Source organism: Strongylocentrotus purpuratus, unplaced genomic scaffold, assembly GCF_000002235.5.
Source record: "Strongylocentrotus purpuratus isolate Spur 01 unplaced genomic scaffold, Spur_5.0 spur5_scaffold_6, whole genome shotgun sequence".
Classification (NCBI taxonomy): domain Eukaryota; kingdom Metazoa; phylum Echinodermata; class Echinoidea; order Camarodonta; family Strongylocentrotidae; genus Strongylocentrotus; species Strongylocentrotus purpuratus.
In genome coordinates, this window is record NW_022145612.1 from 9,811,997 (window position 1) to 9,830,401 (window position 18,405).

The 18,405-nt window shown below is 36.4% G+C and overlaps 1 protein-coding gene across 1 annotated transcript in view; it reads left to right on the forward strand.

Annotated features, from left to right (window-relative positions):
- Positions 1-18,175, forward strand: part of LOC586095 (bone morphogenetic protein receptor type-2) — a 36,402-nt gene extending 18,227 nt beyond the window's left edge. The window contains exons 4-10 of the mRNA XM_785890.5: positions 3,388-3,585; positions 9,399-9,627; positions 10,199-10,527; positions 11,001-11,161; positions 11,957-12,107; positions 12,823-12,956; positions 13,270-18,175. Coding sequence (XP_790983.2) covers positions 3,388-3,585; positions 9,399-9,627; positions 10,199-10,527; positions 11,001-11,161; positions 11,957-12,107; positions 12,823-12,956; positions 13,270-14,883 — 2,816 coding nt within the window. The 3' untranslated portion in view covers positions 14,884-18,175. The remainder of the gene's footprint in view (positions 1-3,387; positions 3,586-9,398; positions 9,628-10,198; positions 10,528-11,000; positions 11,162-11,956; positions 12,108-12,822; positions 12,957-13,269) is intronic.
- Positions 18,176-18,405: the final 230 nt, after the last annotated feature.

An 18,405-nucleotide genomic window follows, 5' to 3' on the forward strand; every position in this document is an offset into this window, starting at 1 on the left:
ACAAGAGCCCTTCAGCAGGGCAAGGTCAAACTCTTGATGTATCAATAAAGTGTCCCCTTTGTCGGAAATCAGTCAGTATTGTTTGGTGTCCTAGCAAAGAATGAAGTTATATAATGTTTGTTCCGTTTTTAACACAGTTTCATACATTAGAGGTGTGAAGGTTATGCATGACGCACACAATGCAAGTTTGTAATTACATGTACAACAGAAGGAGGATTTTTTTTCTCCTCTTTTAGTGATCTTTTTTTTCTTTTCAAGTACCGGTAGAGGTTCGTTGATTTTAAATATTGATTTAATTTGTATCATTGCATAATAAGGGACGGTTACATGTAGATCATACAAGTTTATCTAAATTTCCCTCTTGGAAACATTTAAAGTAACAAATATTGTAAATTTTTTAAATGGTAAAATACCACCCAAGGTGACCCCCTCCTCCCCACCTTGTGAGTACCGCCTCTGATGTACAATGTAGGCCCTATACACTATGAATATGACAGACACAGAAAGCGGACAAAATATACAGTTCCTCATCCCTTCACTGCTATTATGTAAAAATGTGTAGAACAGGTGTCATATGCATATTCACCTTTTTACATAATAGCAGTGAAGGGATGTTCCTTTGTCTACCTGAGGAACTCAGGGAATAATTTTCCTGGTATCGCATCGCAATTTGCTATGCATTTTTGCATGACTGCTATACAAAATATTGTTTGTGTAGCAGTTTTCTTCCATAGAAATGTACAGAATTTCATTTGAAATATTTATCCATCAGCTGAAATTGCTAATCAAAATATCTGAGGAAAATTATTCCCTGGGAACTGTATATTTTGTCCGCTTTCTTTGTCTGTCATGTTCATAGTGATATTTCCCTCGTCTCCCAGCTTAATCAAAGTCTTAGAGATTCATTAATCATAAAACTGTTTTTCCCCTCCTCTGCAGACCCGAGGCCCTTCATGCCGGCACTATAGACTCATTGTAGGATGGAATCTGATTACCCTTTCATGCATTTACAATGCATGTGCATGTACAGGCTGTACAGTACATGAATGTAGTATAAAATACCAGCAATATATAATGAAACACATGGGAGTTGTGTCATTTATGTCTGGAATTTTTAAAAGGCAGGGGTTGGGGGAGGTGGGGGGCAACACAGCTGGCTCATAACAAATTTTTAAAATCCAGTCTGGCATACACCAAAATATTGTACCCCCTCTTTCATATTTTGGACTCAAAAGGAAATTTCTTTTTTCCCTTTAAAATGTACCTTTGCAAGCCATTTGGGAGGCTGTGATTATGACCCATCTCAGGATAAATGGAATAAAAATTAACTAGTTATAGTTCCCTATAATGGGGATAACTTGAATTTGTTTTGCAATTAAGAGAGACTACAGTATACACAATTTAACCACCCTCAGTTCACATGAAAAGCTTAAATGCTACCTTTAACAATAACCCAGTTCATGAACCAGCAGATGTATGTGGTATATTTAGAGATTGGGAATGCGGTGCTTGAATTGTTAAGTCTGCATTTCTGGGGGGCATATGCTACTGCCATTAGTCACGGTATAACGCCTGTTCCAACGGAGTGGCAAACATGAATGTGGTTCAACGTTATCATCTACCCCTATGACCTGCAGTGTATAACAACCCCTAGGGTGTAACTCAACCCCTCTAAAAAGTCTGAGATTCGAGTTTTAGATATATATATCTCTCTTGTTATATTATCGTACTTGTCTACATTGTACTTGACATTAGTACCATTGAAAAAACTCCTCTTAAAAGTCTGTAATTCAAGTTTTAGACATCCCTCTTGTTATATTATCACACTTGACATTGGCACCATTGAAAAACCTGTTCATTCTCTTTCACAAATATGCCCCATTTGAAATGATTACATTTATGTGATCATGGAATGTGCAGTACAACTGTATAAGGGGGCCAAGTCAAACATGAAATGTTTTAAATTGCATTGGCATTGTCAATAATGAATTTTTTTATTTTAGGAGGATGGATTGTGTTTTGAAGGAATAAGAATGCATTTTGCAATATTTCACTTTTGACTTGGCCCTTTATTCAGTTGTACTGCACAGTCCATGATTACATAATGATTACAAATGGGGCATTGTATGTAAATGGAAATAAACAAGTTTTTCAAGGATATCAACATCAAACATGACAAAAAGAGAGAAATTGATGCTTAAACTTGAATTACAGAAATTGCAATGTACATTGTACAGATATGTACTGCCAGGAGATTGACATCCTCCTATGGGTAGCCAACAGGAGAATTTGGTGGACCATCTCTTGCACGAAAGAAAACCATGAAGTTATTGAAAATGAACAATTAAAAACAAATTAAGTCTAATTGATGGAATCTATTAAATCGAGAGTCCTATATTTACTATGTATGCAAATGATATTTCCCAGGTATCTCCCGCCCGGGCAGGAGATTGCGAACCCTGCTGAGAAAGTATTTTAAATTGCGATATCACTTTGGAGAAGTGCATGTTTTTTTAAGTGCATATTTTGAATACAGTCTACACGTAGCTACATGAATCCCCTTATAAAAGTAAAGAGCAAAACATGTTTTGTTAATTGACACACTTTAAAGGCTGAAATTATGCTTGATGATTAGATGTAATGAATGTGTTCAAGGAGCTGACTCCTGTGATACATACACAGTGTTCATTAATAATACGCGTCATGAACTGTATGTCAGACACCAAGGGCATGCATTACCAAATAACCGTATTCCTCAGCTGGTCCCTTGCCTAATCATGTATTCATGACTTAACACATTATTCTTCTGGAGTACCGTAGGAGTCCAAATCCCCTCTATCATGCATTCCAGTGAGCATGGAGATTACACAGGAAAGGTTATCAGTGTCATCACTATAGAAGCTGAGATTTCAGAGCTTTACACTGAAACATTTATAAATATTTCAAGATTGCATCAATCCCTTTATATTCAATGTATTTTGGGGGAAAATACTGCATTACATGTACATTTACGGTGATTTACCTTGATATCAATATTGAAAATGTGCTCACTGCTCATATGAGATCCCTCCCAAGGCCTGAGCGATTGGGAGGGTTCTCTCTGTATCTTTCATTCCTTTCACATTTGCAATGACCAGGAGTAGGAGTAGGTCATGATTATTTGATTTGTTTATAGATTTGGTTAGGAATTGACAATGTATGTCAAAAGCTTAACATTATAATAACTCTGCATTTATGCTACACAATTTTTTAAAATACTAATAAACATCATGACTCATGATGTTAATTAGTATTGTATATGCTTGAGGATTCTGGGATGAATTCCCCTTCCCTTATCTCATGTTCATTTTCTTTTCCCATTTTATCTCACATCTTCCATGTGTGCAGGATGCTGGGGGAATGAAGCCAAGTCTCTGAACTGTAACCAGGAGAACTGCACCGCCCACAGCAAGCCCAGTGAGTACCTGGTCCGAACCAAGAACCAGACCAGTAGGATCTGCTGCTGTGCAGGAGACTACTGCAATAGGAACGTGTCCGATGCATACGTTCCCCTGCCCTCCACAAAGCCAACAGTCACTCAGTACAGTAAGTGCAAAGCCCTTGCTTGCTCTGGTTAATTTACACTTTCTCTGCATCAAAATTTATTTGTACGGAGGTTGCTTATTATAATTAAAAAGCCATTATCAGAGCTGTGCTGCATTGTATGGCCCAGTGATATTGGTGCAATCCAATTAGAAATTGTTTGAGGGCATGAATAAAAATTGACAATAATATACGTGGACTACTGCACTATATTTATAATTTATTGATGAATCACTACTAGAATCCCTTTTTTCTCATTTTAGTTTAACCCATGTAGCAGTAGAGTGAGTCCTTTTAGTGACATTTTTGCATTATTTGTTGATACAGAAAGCTAGGATTTACTCATTTATACATAAGCAGAAATAGCGAAAATCACAGCAAATTTGGATGCTGTTTCCTATCCAGTACGTTGTGTCGTTCTTGAAGAAGAACGATTTTGATCGTAACCAGGTCATTTAAGTGTCTAAATTGGTAACGCGGTGTGTAAAGTATAAAATCACATTTCTTTGTATAAATTGTCAATTTTTCAGTGAAATTTTGAAAATGTCTTTCAAATTGGTTCAATAAACATTTTTTTTTGTCCAACTCTGAAGGAGTGGAAAATAAGATCAGTTGTTGCCGATTTGAGGAGAAAAAATTAATTTAGAAAATAAATTACTGCTATGGGTTAAAAAAAAAAAACTCCTACAAAAAGGAACAATTAATGTAAATTATGCAAAATCTCCCTGAAGAAATTTGAACTGATTCTTTAGCATAGACTACCAAACATCAATCATTGACCATAAATCATGTATAAGGCATGTTTTTATGGTCATTAGAGGCTATTCCAAAGGTTATGGTTCAGCCCTAACGAAGGAAGGAGTTGTCCAAGAGTTTGTGTTTTGTGATGGATAACCAAGGATGGTGGTTTTATTAATACATTGTGTACACTGTACATGTAAGATGTGAGTGATCTAGAATTGATGACTACAGCGAACCATTAGGCGAACCATGGAAAGAATATGAAATTTGACATTCATTAAAAGTCTGTGACTGCACTAAATGAAGCACATACAGGGTGTACATCTAAATGTAAATATTGCTTTTTGAAAGACTAATATTCATGAGTGGATATTTATGCATAGAAATTGCACAGTATTACATAGTATCTGTACATGGCAAAAAAAGGTTGAGTTAAAGTTGATACATTGTTGAGTTCAGTAATAGTTACACATAATATATCAAGGGATTTACCATGCAACATCAGTTCGAATATATACATTGTAGATTACATGTAGGTAGTCTAGATGCAAAAGTCAAGCGGGAAATATACCACCTTATGTCATATTAGTACAACCTTCAGACAGTATCAGGAATCCAGCATATAAGACAAATGGGTTTGTTCAACTTTGTTGATTTTAAGATCTTATAGATATCTTCTAGAGAGTTTATAAAATGTCAGCAAGTTCAATATCTAAGTTGTTTGATTAATTATGGACACATGAATGCAAGATACATGCAAATAGGCTGAAACAATAAAAACACTTTTAACTTTAAAAACATCAAAATTCAGAAAAACAGTGGAAGATACCCTCCCATATGCCTGGATGATGAAAAAAGGATGTACATTCAGTTTCTCTGCAATTTGTGAAGTACATCTGTACATCCAGGGAGATCTCCCTGGTACATCATACAATATTGGTAGTTTTTGCATATAATTTAGCCGCTCAACCATAGTGCAAAACGGTAGTGTGATGCGGGGAAAGCGTGCTTGACAGTGGTACTCAGCTAATTGGTTGTGAGTCATGCAGGATTTATTGTCTCTGAATTCTTTGAGATTGAGAGGCAGGTATGAGGACGGGGCAAGGAGTCTCCTTTTTATGTTTTTTTGAATATCTAGTTCTAAGGTGCTTCTCAGGATACAGTGTAGGTTCTGTTCCAGATCCTTAAACTATTTTTCACCATCTCTTTTATTGCACCCTCTTTTGCATCAGAAATTTTGTGTTTACTTTTTCAACATTAATGCAGTTGTGGGTGTTGTTAAATTAATGGGAGCAGAATTAAATATGCTGAATCAGCTTTAGCAACCCTACATAATCCTTGTTGAATATTTTGAAAAATCATTCCAATTTCTTGAGACTTGAGCTGTTGGTTGAATGTGTCATATGTAGTACATAGAGGAGCAGTGAGGAATATCAAAGTCCAATTTCCTGGAAGCTAGGCTGTGTACATGTATGTACATGGAGGCAATTTATTATAGGATACTCTGGAGCATCAATCCTTCCACCGATTTTATGAGAATTGTCAGTAATGAAATGGGAGGGAGAGGAACAAAATAGTTGGTAGCTGTGGGGATGCGATGATTGCCTTTCAGAAGAAATGGACTCGATGGAGTGAGAGAGGAATGGTAAATGCCGAGAGACAGAGAGAAAGAGAGTTTTATATTCCTAGTATTAAACAGAGTTTGCAACCAGTTATTTTCTAATTTTGTTAATGTTACATTTTAAATGAAATTTGGCAGACTTACTGACAACACATTTTACTTTATTTTTATTTTTAGTTTTTTTATTCTTATAGTTCAAATCAAATTGAAGTTAACTTTCAAATCTTAAATTAATACCCTTTCATTATTGTACATGTACATGTATCATCTCCGCTTTCACCTGACATTGAGATTATTATTGTAAAAAGGCCTACATTACCGGGTGTACAGTAGAAGAGTATTCTTCAGTTATTTATCTGCAATGAAGGGGGGGGGGGTAATATTTATGGATCTGTTTTGAGGGGGCTATTTTTTTAAGAATTTACATGTATCCCTTATTCTGTTCACACAGCCAAAATACTGATCAGGTCTGAGAACATTTAGGAGGCTGTTATAAAGGCTATTGTTTTTTTGTTTTTTTTAATAGTGGGGAGCAAAAAAAGTGAGTCAGACATTTAGTACCCAGTATTTGAAGATTGTATGACGTTTTTATACAAATGAAGGATCTTTACCAATAAAAAAAATAATCAGTATTCTTTGCAAATGGGTGATGATAATGATGTGCATGTACCTTTAAAGCTGTACATGCTGGTCATGACACAAAGTTGGGGCAATTTCGGTGACATACCAGAAGTGAGATACTGTGTTTATTATAAACAATGTTTGCTCAAATTTTGTTTTGCATATAAAAGCATAGCCAACTACATTTATCTTCAGAAGTACTCAAGCTTCATGGTGAATCAATAGTTTGGTCCCAAAGTTTATGTAATGTTATATGAATATGGTGTCCACTGTCCATGTAACGCTGGTAAAAAGAGAAATGTGTATTTAAAAGCAAAGATTTTGAAGAAAAGCAACTGAAACAGGAACGATTCTGGCAGGGCACTACTATATTCATTGCATAAAAATCTTCAACAGATAATTTCATCTTTCATGTGTAGTAGAAGATCTTTTTGCCCCAACTTTATGGAATGACCAATGTATGTTGATGGGTTGCCATTTATTTTTTGTTATTGATACTCTCTCTACTTGCCAAGCCGATTGCTCTGGGAGACACAATGTCTGCTGTGATTAATGATGCATGTTGGTGCCAGTTTGGGTAGCACTAGCAGGATGCTTGCATGAGAGGTCTCTCAGACCCCATTCATATGCAAGTGTAAATCACACCGTTGGGTCAGGAAGCTGTAATGAATGGAGATCCCGTCCAAGAGGCCCCTTTGAAGCCATCCGTGGCACCGCGCGTCTTTTGTTTCCCCTACCGTAATCCCCTTAATCCCCCTCCGAAACCGTACAGCTCCCTAGTAGCACTAGGTCCTCCCTTTCCACACACAGCCCAGCCCAGCGAGCACGGCGGCTTTTGCTTTGTGGGCCCGTATTTGGGGTGAATAGTGGTGATAACTTGACAACTTCTAGCCCTCAATCAATAAATGCGCAAACATACAACACAATTTCATTTAGTTATTTAGGAAGATAAACCTTTAGACTACCTTACTAGCTATGTACAAATTTCGGAAATTTTCGGAAAATGTCAATAATTAGATGAGAAAATCATGATGATGAAAACCTTTCATTCGCTCTAACTCACGATTTCCTTGGTCGATTTCGCTGGTTGAAATGGCCATGTCTTCAGTAGAGCTACCCGAGAACAGAAAAAGCACTTGATGACTAATATAAAGTTGCACTGGTCTTATGTTGTTAATTCTGTCTTTTATATGTTACAGCTAAATACATCTTCACTGAACATGACTTAATTTGTCGGTGCTACGCATGGCTTCAAAGCTCGGTGCTTGCATATATTTGCAAAAGAGTGAATAGAGAACTTATGGAAGCAGATGGCGTTGCGTAACATTTCGTACTATTTGGAATTCCAGAGAGGGACTGTGCATTGATATGGACAGCTGTTGATGGAAATGATGGTTGGAGAGGGTTACATTTCTTTTTGTTAAGCCAGGTTAATCTTGAATATTTTCCCCTCGGAAAATTCTTTCGAGACGGTATCTCCATTCATTACAGCTTCCTGGTTGGGTTGAATAAATGGCACTATACATGAAATACAAATGTAGATCACCCTTGCTACCATGACAACGAGAGGTGCTTCAACTTGTACCATGATTTTATTGGTTTTTGCTATTTAATAGATACATGTACAAAGTATGTCTAGGTTGGATAAATTATGGGTGGCCATTTGAAGTGCAGAAACAGGTTTCAAATGTTAATGAGCATCTTAGAGGAACCGTCCCTCATCTAAGATTTGTACTTCGTACTTCGAGCACTGCCCCTATTGCATTCATTGTATTCAAATAACCACTAGTGTATGTCCAGTAGAATACATAATGCAATTGTACAATGATGAGTTGTGGTCATGTGGAAAGCTTCATGATGTGGTGTATACAGTGTATGTATTTATTTTACATCTATATCTAGATCAAAGAGAGCAGTGAGAATCATGTTGGAAGTAGTTGTACATGTAATTGTACATGTCTTTGTCCAGCAAAAAGATACATGTACATTTATGTGGGTCCTCTTACAGATCAAATGATTTCAACCTTATGTACTTTTATAAAGGACAATTCTGTTTGCAAGTTGAATGGAATAAACAGAGAAAAATTAAACAAACAAAAACAATGATTATTTGATAACATGCTTAATATGAAATGGTTCTTGCTGACTCTGCACGTACATGTATGCTGAGTATTTTTGCCCATCTTTTTTTTCTTTTCAAATTTCGACTGAGATTGTGCAATCGATGATTAGATTTGAGTCCCTCAAATATTTACACATTGAAGAAATTGAGAGCACTTGTCCTTTTTCTACATAAAATACATGCATTACCCTACATGTTCATGTACATGCCTTAACAGTTGGCAGAGATCATTCAGTCTTATCCCTTTCATACCCAAATTGTGTATGGGTAACATGATACATCTGGGAGTTAGCCTGCTAAATGTAGTTGTGAAATTGAACCCAGTTAAAAATAAGATAAATCCTCGCCTAGTCCAGGATAATCTACATGTACCTGGGATTGTCTGGAGGAGCCTTGCGTAACCATAACACCCAGTGGTGGGTGTGGGGGTGTATATAAAATCCCCATCTAAAGCTCCCCCAGCGATTACTGATGTAACTGATATCCTCATGTATCATGAAAATTCATGAGTTCTATAAATTGAGGCATGTACATAAACATGTAGGGTACTGCATGTATTTTATGTAGAAAAAGGACATGTGCCTTCCATGTCTTCAATGTGTCTTAGCAGTCAGGTAAAATACCCACCACTACTGATATGCATTATATTTTATCGTTATCTTGAAGCTCATACAACTATTTTTTCTTCTTTTTTCTTAATTGTTTATCCAGAAGTGATCTCAGACCAGATGAATCACGAAATGGAGAGAACCATCCTCATTGCGGTCATCCCAATCTTCTGCGTCTCGGTTGCCATAGCAATCATGTACTTCATCTTCCGCATGAGGCTGCGCTCCACCAAGGCTCAGATGAGCCAACTGCCCATGATAGAGGCACCTCCTCCAGAGCCGACCTTTGACCTTGACCAGCTGAAAATGATGGAGCTTGTTGGGCAAGGAAGGTATGACCAGAGCAGTAATCATGTCATCCCTAATTTGAAGAAATATGCGCAGCTGAAAAAATAAATCACTAGTGATTAGTTCTTCCAAATGTTGGATTTCTTTTGAAAAATCCAATACCTGTTAGTTTATCACATGCAGATACATGTAGCTCATTGCAGTGAAATATCAGTGGATTAATGTAAACCTACAATAAGCCTACCTAATTGATTACACTAATCAGAATTTGGTACAGGGGGTACAAATAAATACTTTGCAGTTCTCTACAATAAACAATCCACAATAGGCGGTGTCACACAGGGGCCAAAAATCCGGATTTTAGTTATCCAGATTTTCATTATCCTCTTTAATTGCTGTCTGTCATAAATTATCCCATTAAAATCCTCTAACGAAGCAAGAAAATTCTTTTAAGGGATTTTTCTGTGTGACATCGCCTAATTTGAAACAACGTTATGTGTCATTCCAGCAAGAATGCATAAGGTCTTGACATATATGGTAAACCACTGTCATCATATACATTGAATATCAAATGTCTTGTCTTTCAGTTGTCTCATAACCTTCATATTATTTCAGATATTGCAATGTGTACCGAGCTGCACTCAGTGAGAACGAAGTCGCCGTGAAGGTGTTCACCGGTTCCTCCAAGCAGTGCTACATGAACGAGCTCGACATCATGGGCCTGCCCCACATGGAGCACTCCAACCTTCTCCAGTATGTGGGATCCGGAGACCGCATGGGAGAGGATGGCTGGGTGGAGCATCTCCTGGTGGTGGATATGATCTCCAAGGGATCCCTCATGTCGTACCTGAGGGAGAATACCTACGACTGGCACACCATGTGCAGGCTGGCTCAGACCACTGCTGCGGGATTGGCACATCTACATCAGGTCATAGACACTCAAGGTAGGACGCTAGATTGTGATAGTCAGCCACCTTGATTGCAGTATCATTGAAATACTTAGTGATGAAAAAATGGAAATTAAAACACTTTTTTAAAACACTATTTTAAATCAGACATGTTGTTGGTAGTTAATACTGTTTTAAGTACTGTAAAACCAAACAATTCACACACAAAATGTGAGCAAATTTTGATAAATGGTGCAGAATAATTGAATCGCAACTGACACTACACTGAACTTTTTGCAATTTCATGAAAGTTTGAGGTTTTACAATAGATTTTTATTTTTACCTATCTGGATAAAAACATAACTAATTTCAGTTATTCATCTATTCAATTCATTCTGGATTTTAGAAAGTGGATAGCAATGATCCATTCATAAAAAAATTGTTTTTCCTGTGCTGCATCTTTTATCTGTACTCATTTAAAATCATCAAACTTGATCTCATACCAAACTATAATTTTGCTTCTCCATTAGTTGGCCTAAAACCAGCAGTAGTTCACCGCGACATCAACAGTCGCAACGTGCTGGTGAATGCAGAAGGAAACTGCGTCATCGGTGACTTTGGGTTCGCTATGCAGGTCTGTGGATCCAGTGTGGTTGGAGAGGGTGATGGAGACAACAGCACCATCACTGATGTAAGTTTAACTCCTTAATTACCAAATTCTTTAATTCCCATCGGCTTCATATGGAAACCACTGGTTCCCTTGGGCAGTGGGTTAAGAGTCTGAAATAAATTGTCAAGTGAGAATGAAGTCCTTTGCAATCACCACCCAAAGAATGCTGTTCAGTGCTTTATTTGCTTCAACTATTACAACATATCCTGTGTAGATGGGTACAGTACATGTATGTGTCATACATAGGCCTACATGTTTTAATTTGTCCAGTTTCCATAGATCATTTCCAATGTGAACTAGCCAAATTGAACTCAATTCTTATAAAATAAAATTAAATGGTTCATAATCAAAGAGAATACCAGTTGTGTGAATTATCCATAATCTACTCTTATCCATAACAGCAGGCTTTGGAGAAGATAAATGGTAACAAGTGAATTAATAAATATGGTTGCAACAATGAAGGGAGCTATTCTGCCATGATATTCTTACCCAAAGCATCTATTTCTGTATGAAATATAGTTGTCAAATTAAGTAGTTAGTTATTCTCTACAGGCAATTTTAGACCCAAACTAAACTACTGCTTCATTTGGAAGGTCAATATTTCCCTCATTCTCTTCCCTGTATGTATTCTTGCCTGCTTTGCAGACCACCTCTTTTCCACATTTTCAATGTCTTTAAAACCTTGTTGTTATTATTCATGATTTTATTCTTGTTATAACGATGAACTTGTTGTTACTGTTCTTGAATGTCTTGTTTTCATGCAAGTGGAAATAAATAAATAAATTTTGAATCTTTAATGCTTGCTTTGAATCGCAGGTTGGCACGGTCCGCTACATGTCTCCCGAGGTACTGGACGGTGCCGTCAATCTGAGAGACTGTGAGTGTGCCCTCAAACAGGTGGATGTGTACGCTCTAGGTCTAGTCGTCTGGGAGATCGCTATGAGGTGTAAAGATCTCTATCCCAGAGGTGAGTTCACAAAGCAGCTGTTGGTAAATAATTACAAATTCAAACAAAAAATTATGATGGTACATGTAAGTGCTACACTCTCAAAAGAGATGATTCGTACACACAAAGAGAAGAATTTCTCAAATGTCACTTCGGGATAGTAAACCCCAATCAAATTGCTCATCAATTATTCAAAACAGAAAATGAGATTTAATCACCCAAATAAACTTTTTCTTTTTTCTCCAAAGAATGTAATCCTGGCAGTTGCAATCTGTTTGCTGTTTATTGTTTCATATTATGACAAAAGTCCTCTAAAGCAATCATTGTCATACAGCCAAACTTGACTCAAGCTGGAATTGAGTTTAGAATAAAAGATTTATGTTTTGCACTCAAGAAATTTATCTAATTATAGTCTGCATACTCAAGTTATGTTGTGTTGTGAAAGGGCAAAAGGTGTCAGAAAACAGATTTCTCAGATTACCTACTTTCAGATTTAATGCTTATGAAATGCATATTCATTTTATGCATGTAGTTCCTATGACGTATACATGATTATCTGTATCATTGCACCTTTATGACACGTGTCCCCTGCTGCCTGTGGTGGGGAGGGGGCACTTGGACAAATAATCTTGCTTAAAATTGTTTATCTACCATTTGAATTAGTTTGAATCATTTGATACTGTTAATTTGGATTGAGGTTTATGCTCAAATTTGTTTCCACCTGTGATTCTAACAGATGAAATGGGTAACTACCAGATGCCTTTTGAGGAGCAAGTTGGGCTTCATCCAACATTTGAAGACATGCAGATCTTAGTCTCCAGGGAGAGAAAGAGGCCTCAATTCCCTGATGCCTGGAAACAGAACAGCCAAGTAAGAATGGATGATTATGTCACTTCATTAATTGTTTAACTATGTCAGGACCTTTTTGTTTTGTTAGTGTGAATATGGTTAAAGAGAAAGATAGTTGATTTCTGTACACAAAGGAATTATTATGTTTTTTTCTTAAATTTGTAACAGACTAGTTGATCATATTTTTTGTTAACTTTGTTGGTCAAGATGAAAGATTTTTAAATAGTTTTAGATTGTATTTGTTGTCATGCATTATTTCATGAAGATCAGGTGCTGATTCTCAGTGTGAAGCTGTAAGCTAACTTTTCTTGCAATGTTTGTATTATCTTTGCAGGCTTTGAGAAGTCTGAAGGAGACCATAGAAGACTGCTGGGATCATGATGCTGAGGCCAGGCTTACTGCACTGTGTGTTGAGGAGCGTATCATTGAACTGATGGTTCTATGGGACAAACACCGCATGATCAGCCCCACTATCAACCCCACCACCCAGGGTAATGCTATCCCCACCCACACCATGAATGAGTATACCACCCGGCCAACGGACATCATTTCTAGAGAGTATCCAGGTATCGCTCGACTCGCCGATGGCACCATGATTGCGGTCAGAAGTAATGGTCAGCCTGTGCTTGGTGCTGCCAGCGAGACATCTGGTACTGCAAGTGATACAAAGAACCATCATGGCCTTCATTCATCAGTGAGCAGTGGTTTGGAGAAGAATGAGCGCCTGCGACTCATGTCTCCAGGTACCATCAGTACCAGCCTGTCCTCACAATCAGACCTCAATCTCATCGACCTGACTGCATCGGCTCCACCGGTTGACCCAAAGAACTTGCATCATTCTGATGACAGCATCGAGAGATACACCACAGATCTTAAGTATGGTCCGCAACAGTCAGGACCTAAGTATTGTGATCAGTATGGGTTTAGTGAGCCTTCCACCTCTCCAAGTCGGCCTCTGGTTGTGAATGAAATGAGGGCAGGGCTGAGCAAGGATCAAATGACAGACAATCTCTCCCACGGTATGGGCAAGCTCAAGAACAAATCCTCAAGCATGCCATCCTGGAATCATATAAATGGAGTTGACCCCCGCTCACGTGGTGCCAACCAACCGGTCAACATGGCCAAATTGGACACTAACCTACATCGCCAGCAAGCAAGGAGCGCTAGTCCCAAGCAGTCCAATCAGAATGGGTATGAGGCATCAGGAAGTTCTGGTGCCAGCAGTGAAGGGGCTGGTCCAAGTAGTATCCCTAACATGAACATACGTCCCAACAGCTTACCCCTTCAGTCTACTCACAGGGGATCCAAGAAGAAGCTGATGGCTGTATATAACCCAAACACAGGTCCTACCACCAAAGTCCAGACCGGCATTGCCAAGATGGACAGCGTGGCACCTTCCTGCCACCAGGTCAAGATGGCTGCCAACACACACAAGCAGCAGCCAACTCACAATGCTGTTGAAAAGCTACGTAATGGAAACGTGGGAAATCTAGAACCAGAAGCGGACCGCCCTCACTCATGGGCTTGCGATAGTTCGTCTGGTAGTGACCGTTCACACGAGATCGACCGCAAAAACGGCAACGCTTGTTCAGGCTCTGCATCATGTATAGCGAAAGGAGATAATGGCAAACGGAAGGTTACTCCTTTCCGACTCCTCACTGAGAAACTGTCGATCCACAAAGGAAAGGACAAGAAAGAGCCCAAGGATCAAACTGATTGCAATGGAGTAAATAATCGTAATCCTGTAGAACTAAACGTGAACAACAATGCAAGGGCAATGGCTCCTCAGACACTAGCCAATGGTAGTGACAATGACTCTGTTGCATGCTCAGACCTGAGCAATGGACATGCTGGTGTAAGTCTTAATGGTGATGCCTATCCATTGAATAGTAAACTAGTCAATGGCAGTGCAAAGCTACAAGCTAACTTTGAATTAGAATGTGTCTAATTGATTTGAGGGTGGACCTTCAGCTGTACAAAATAATGCTACTAATAATAGACATGTACTTATGACATATAGCCACTGTTTGTTTTCACTGAAAATCATCCATATTTTTAAAACATGCTTGGACATTGTGGATATATCATTTGCATATGAATTTGATTATTGGCTGATCAATGCACAAGCTTTTTTGCAGTGATTAATATACTTCTTTTGCATTGCATATATAGTACTCATGTAAATATGCTTTTGTAGGTGTTACATAAACAAAGACATTTATGAAATATCCCATTTTAACTATTGATTAATTTAATTTTATGTACATGTACATGTAATATTTACAAAATGTATTTACTGAAATCTGTGATATATGTCTCTTTTTTCAATATTATTATGAATATGTATGTGGAGGGAAAAAGGTGTTATTGGATAAAATGTGCATTGCACATTTTATTCCTAGGGCTTTGCTCTATCTGGGATTCGCGTCAGTTTTCAAATACGTAGCTTAGAGATTTCTTTGTTATATTATATTCTGTACCATAAGTGTATGTCTTAGTCATGGTGATGTGTCTATCGGGTTCTTGTTGGTGTGCTATAAAAGCTTGTGTTATTCGCTAATTATTTTAAATTAACATTGGAAACATTATTATCCATAGACTTGCATACATTCTTGAAGATATTGAATGTATACTAGAGCATGAAGAACCTAGGACAAGGATTAACAAAACAACAACAAATACATCTCATTTTCTTTATATTACATGGTAGAGGAGAACCCTAAAAAAAATGTTATGAAGGTCTTTTATTATTTTGTTTTCTTCTTTCTTTCAAAAAATTGTAATTTAATTAGTTTTTTCCATTTCAATTTTTGTATTTACTTGTTTTAATTTGTGTTATTTTTTGTTGATGATTTTATAAAAGAGTGATATAGATTATTGTTCAAATGTATTATCCATTATTGATTTACAAAATGTGTTCTAGTATTACTTGTGTTTTATCATTTAAACCAGTCCATGTCATTGTAAATATGTCCATAAAAATGTGAATTTTATATAGAATATGATTAAATACAATTGTATGATGTTTTAATATGAAAATGTACTAAATTTGTTCATATAGTTTTTATACCTCTTTTGTTTACTTGTTTTTAATTTCACAAATATGTGAATTTTGTATAAAAGATGTACTAAACTTGTTCATATTGTTTTGCAAATTGATTTCTTCCCCTTTTCTTTTTCCTTTTTTTAAATTTTCCATTTATCTTATGACTTAACTTTAAGATCACATCATGTCATATGGTTTCTAAAGGGACTTGATGTTTCATTACGTTACCATCTCTTGGAAGGTCTTCAAATATATATTAATACTTGAGATCAATATTTGTAATATTCTTCATAAATAATCACAATAAAAAATTATCAAAAATTATCAAATAGAATCGAACCTCTTTAAGTGCCATGTACTGTGTTTTACTAGTATCATTGATTGTCTTGTCACTATGGTATTATTTTTTTTTGGATAATTTTCTTCAACAAAACTAAGTGAGAAATAATGCTCTCTTTAATGTTACATTTTTTCATGTCCCTAGCAGTGTACGGATTCTTCTTCTTTTTGGGGGGTATTTAAAAAAAAGATATTCAATATGTTCCATTTTTGTTGAAACACAACTGTTTGTTCAGAATAACAGAGATTTTAATATTCTAAATTATTATTTTTATAAATCTTTTGTTTCGGGAAACAATATTCTACAAGAGTTTTTGAATTTGTTAATTTGAAAGAAATACTGATATTGTGCATTATGATGCAAGGTAGTTTTGAGTTGAAGAAATATGAAATGTACAAATAATGTATCTGGCAATTTTTTGTTTTCTTTTGTTGTTGAATATATGTATATTTTATTGTCTTTATTAGCTGTGTATTCATCAGCACATTATAAAGCATACTGTAATGCCTTTTCCATTGCGAAAGCTTGTAAAAATTGCAGCGACATGTATGTTACAAGCTACTGAAACTATTGAAAAATGTTATGTCAACACCACTTACAATTGTGCACATTGATAGTTACAATGTATCTACTAGCTTTTTTTCTTCTTTTTTTAAACTTCATCCAGTTTAAGATGTCACATCATACAAAACTAAATGTACCACTAGCTTCTTCACAAAGGAAGAAATTACATCATTATAGTCTCACTGCATGTATTCATAGGTATATTCATAGATATATGAGACACATCCTTATTAAATGCAAGTATGCTTTGCATGATATCTCCAAAAATATTTTTTTTTTTTGATGGGTTTCTAGTTTTAAAATGTGATTTTTAGTTTTAATCTAACAATTAGTTTTTGCAATTATTGGCAAGAAAGAAATATACTTGTAATATCTAATTCATAATAAAATTTTGTATGAATTATTAATTTGAATACATCTTATTATGGCCACCATTAATATTTTATATAACAGTGAGTGAAGAAGATTTTAGATGACACTATTCTCTTGTGAAGGTGTATTTTTCAAAAATTGAGACTTTTAAATGTAACTTTTTACTTGTTAACTGTTGCTCATAGACAAATTAATAATCATAAGGGGAAACAAATCATTGAAACCATAATAGTATTTGCATTTTGCAGGTACATGTGAACTATATTTTTCTGTTGAAAATCTACAGAACACTAGGAAAGGCATTTTCACATATCATGTACATTGTATTTTGAATGATGAAGGTGAAGAAGCAAGACTTGTACGTTTCTTGTAAGTAGACGTACAATTCACCATACCTTGTACATACAATGTAGATCATTATCAATGTACAAAGCTATCTCACCATATTTTCTGTAGTCGAATGATGAATAGTAAGAAATACATCTAAGTGCACCATCATGATTATGTAGCACTATGGTTCATACAAATATTTGTAGAAATTACATGTAGGGGAAATCATCAACAATTATCTAGCCGACCTCTTTGTAACTATCTGTGTCTACTCTGGAGTTTGGTATAAGAGTACCAGTAGTGAACCTCTGCTCTTTGCATTAGTGCATTTTGGTCATCACTGGCTCTTGTGCCCATTCATATTTGGTTTGGGTTACCCGTTGCTGGTTGGCCGTTTGCAAGATTCATAGTGTAGCTCCATGCTTGTACAAATCAAAGAACGTCTATGTGTTTATCGTGTATGAAAAGGATGTGTGTTCAAGTTTATGTAACAGTTGTTATTGTGTCAATGTATCTATAGGCACTCAATCGGACAGTATTTTGTGTGGTGATCAATGCCATTAAATGGAAGAAAGTAAAAGTAAGGTATATTTTGTGTATGGATGTGTTATTTCGATCTTTCTCCCTCACTCCATCCATCTTTCTGTTGTTGGTGTATACATATAAGATGTTAATATCAAGGTAAATATCACAAGGCCAACGATGCTTATAAGTACGTTTCTGGAAGCCAATTTTGAAATCAACACCAGATTATGTAACAAACGCCTTTCCACATGGTCTTAGGATGCGTAACATATGTGACTAGCCCTTTTCTCCTT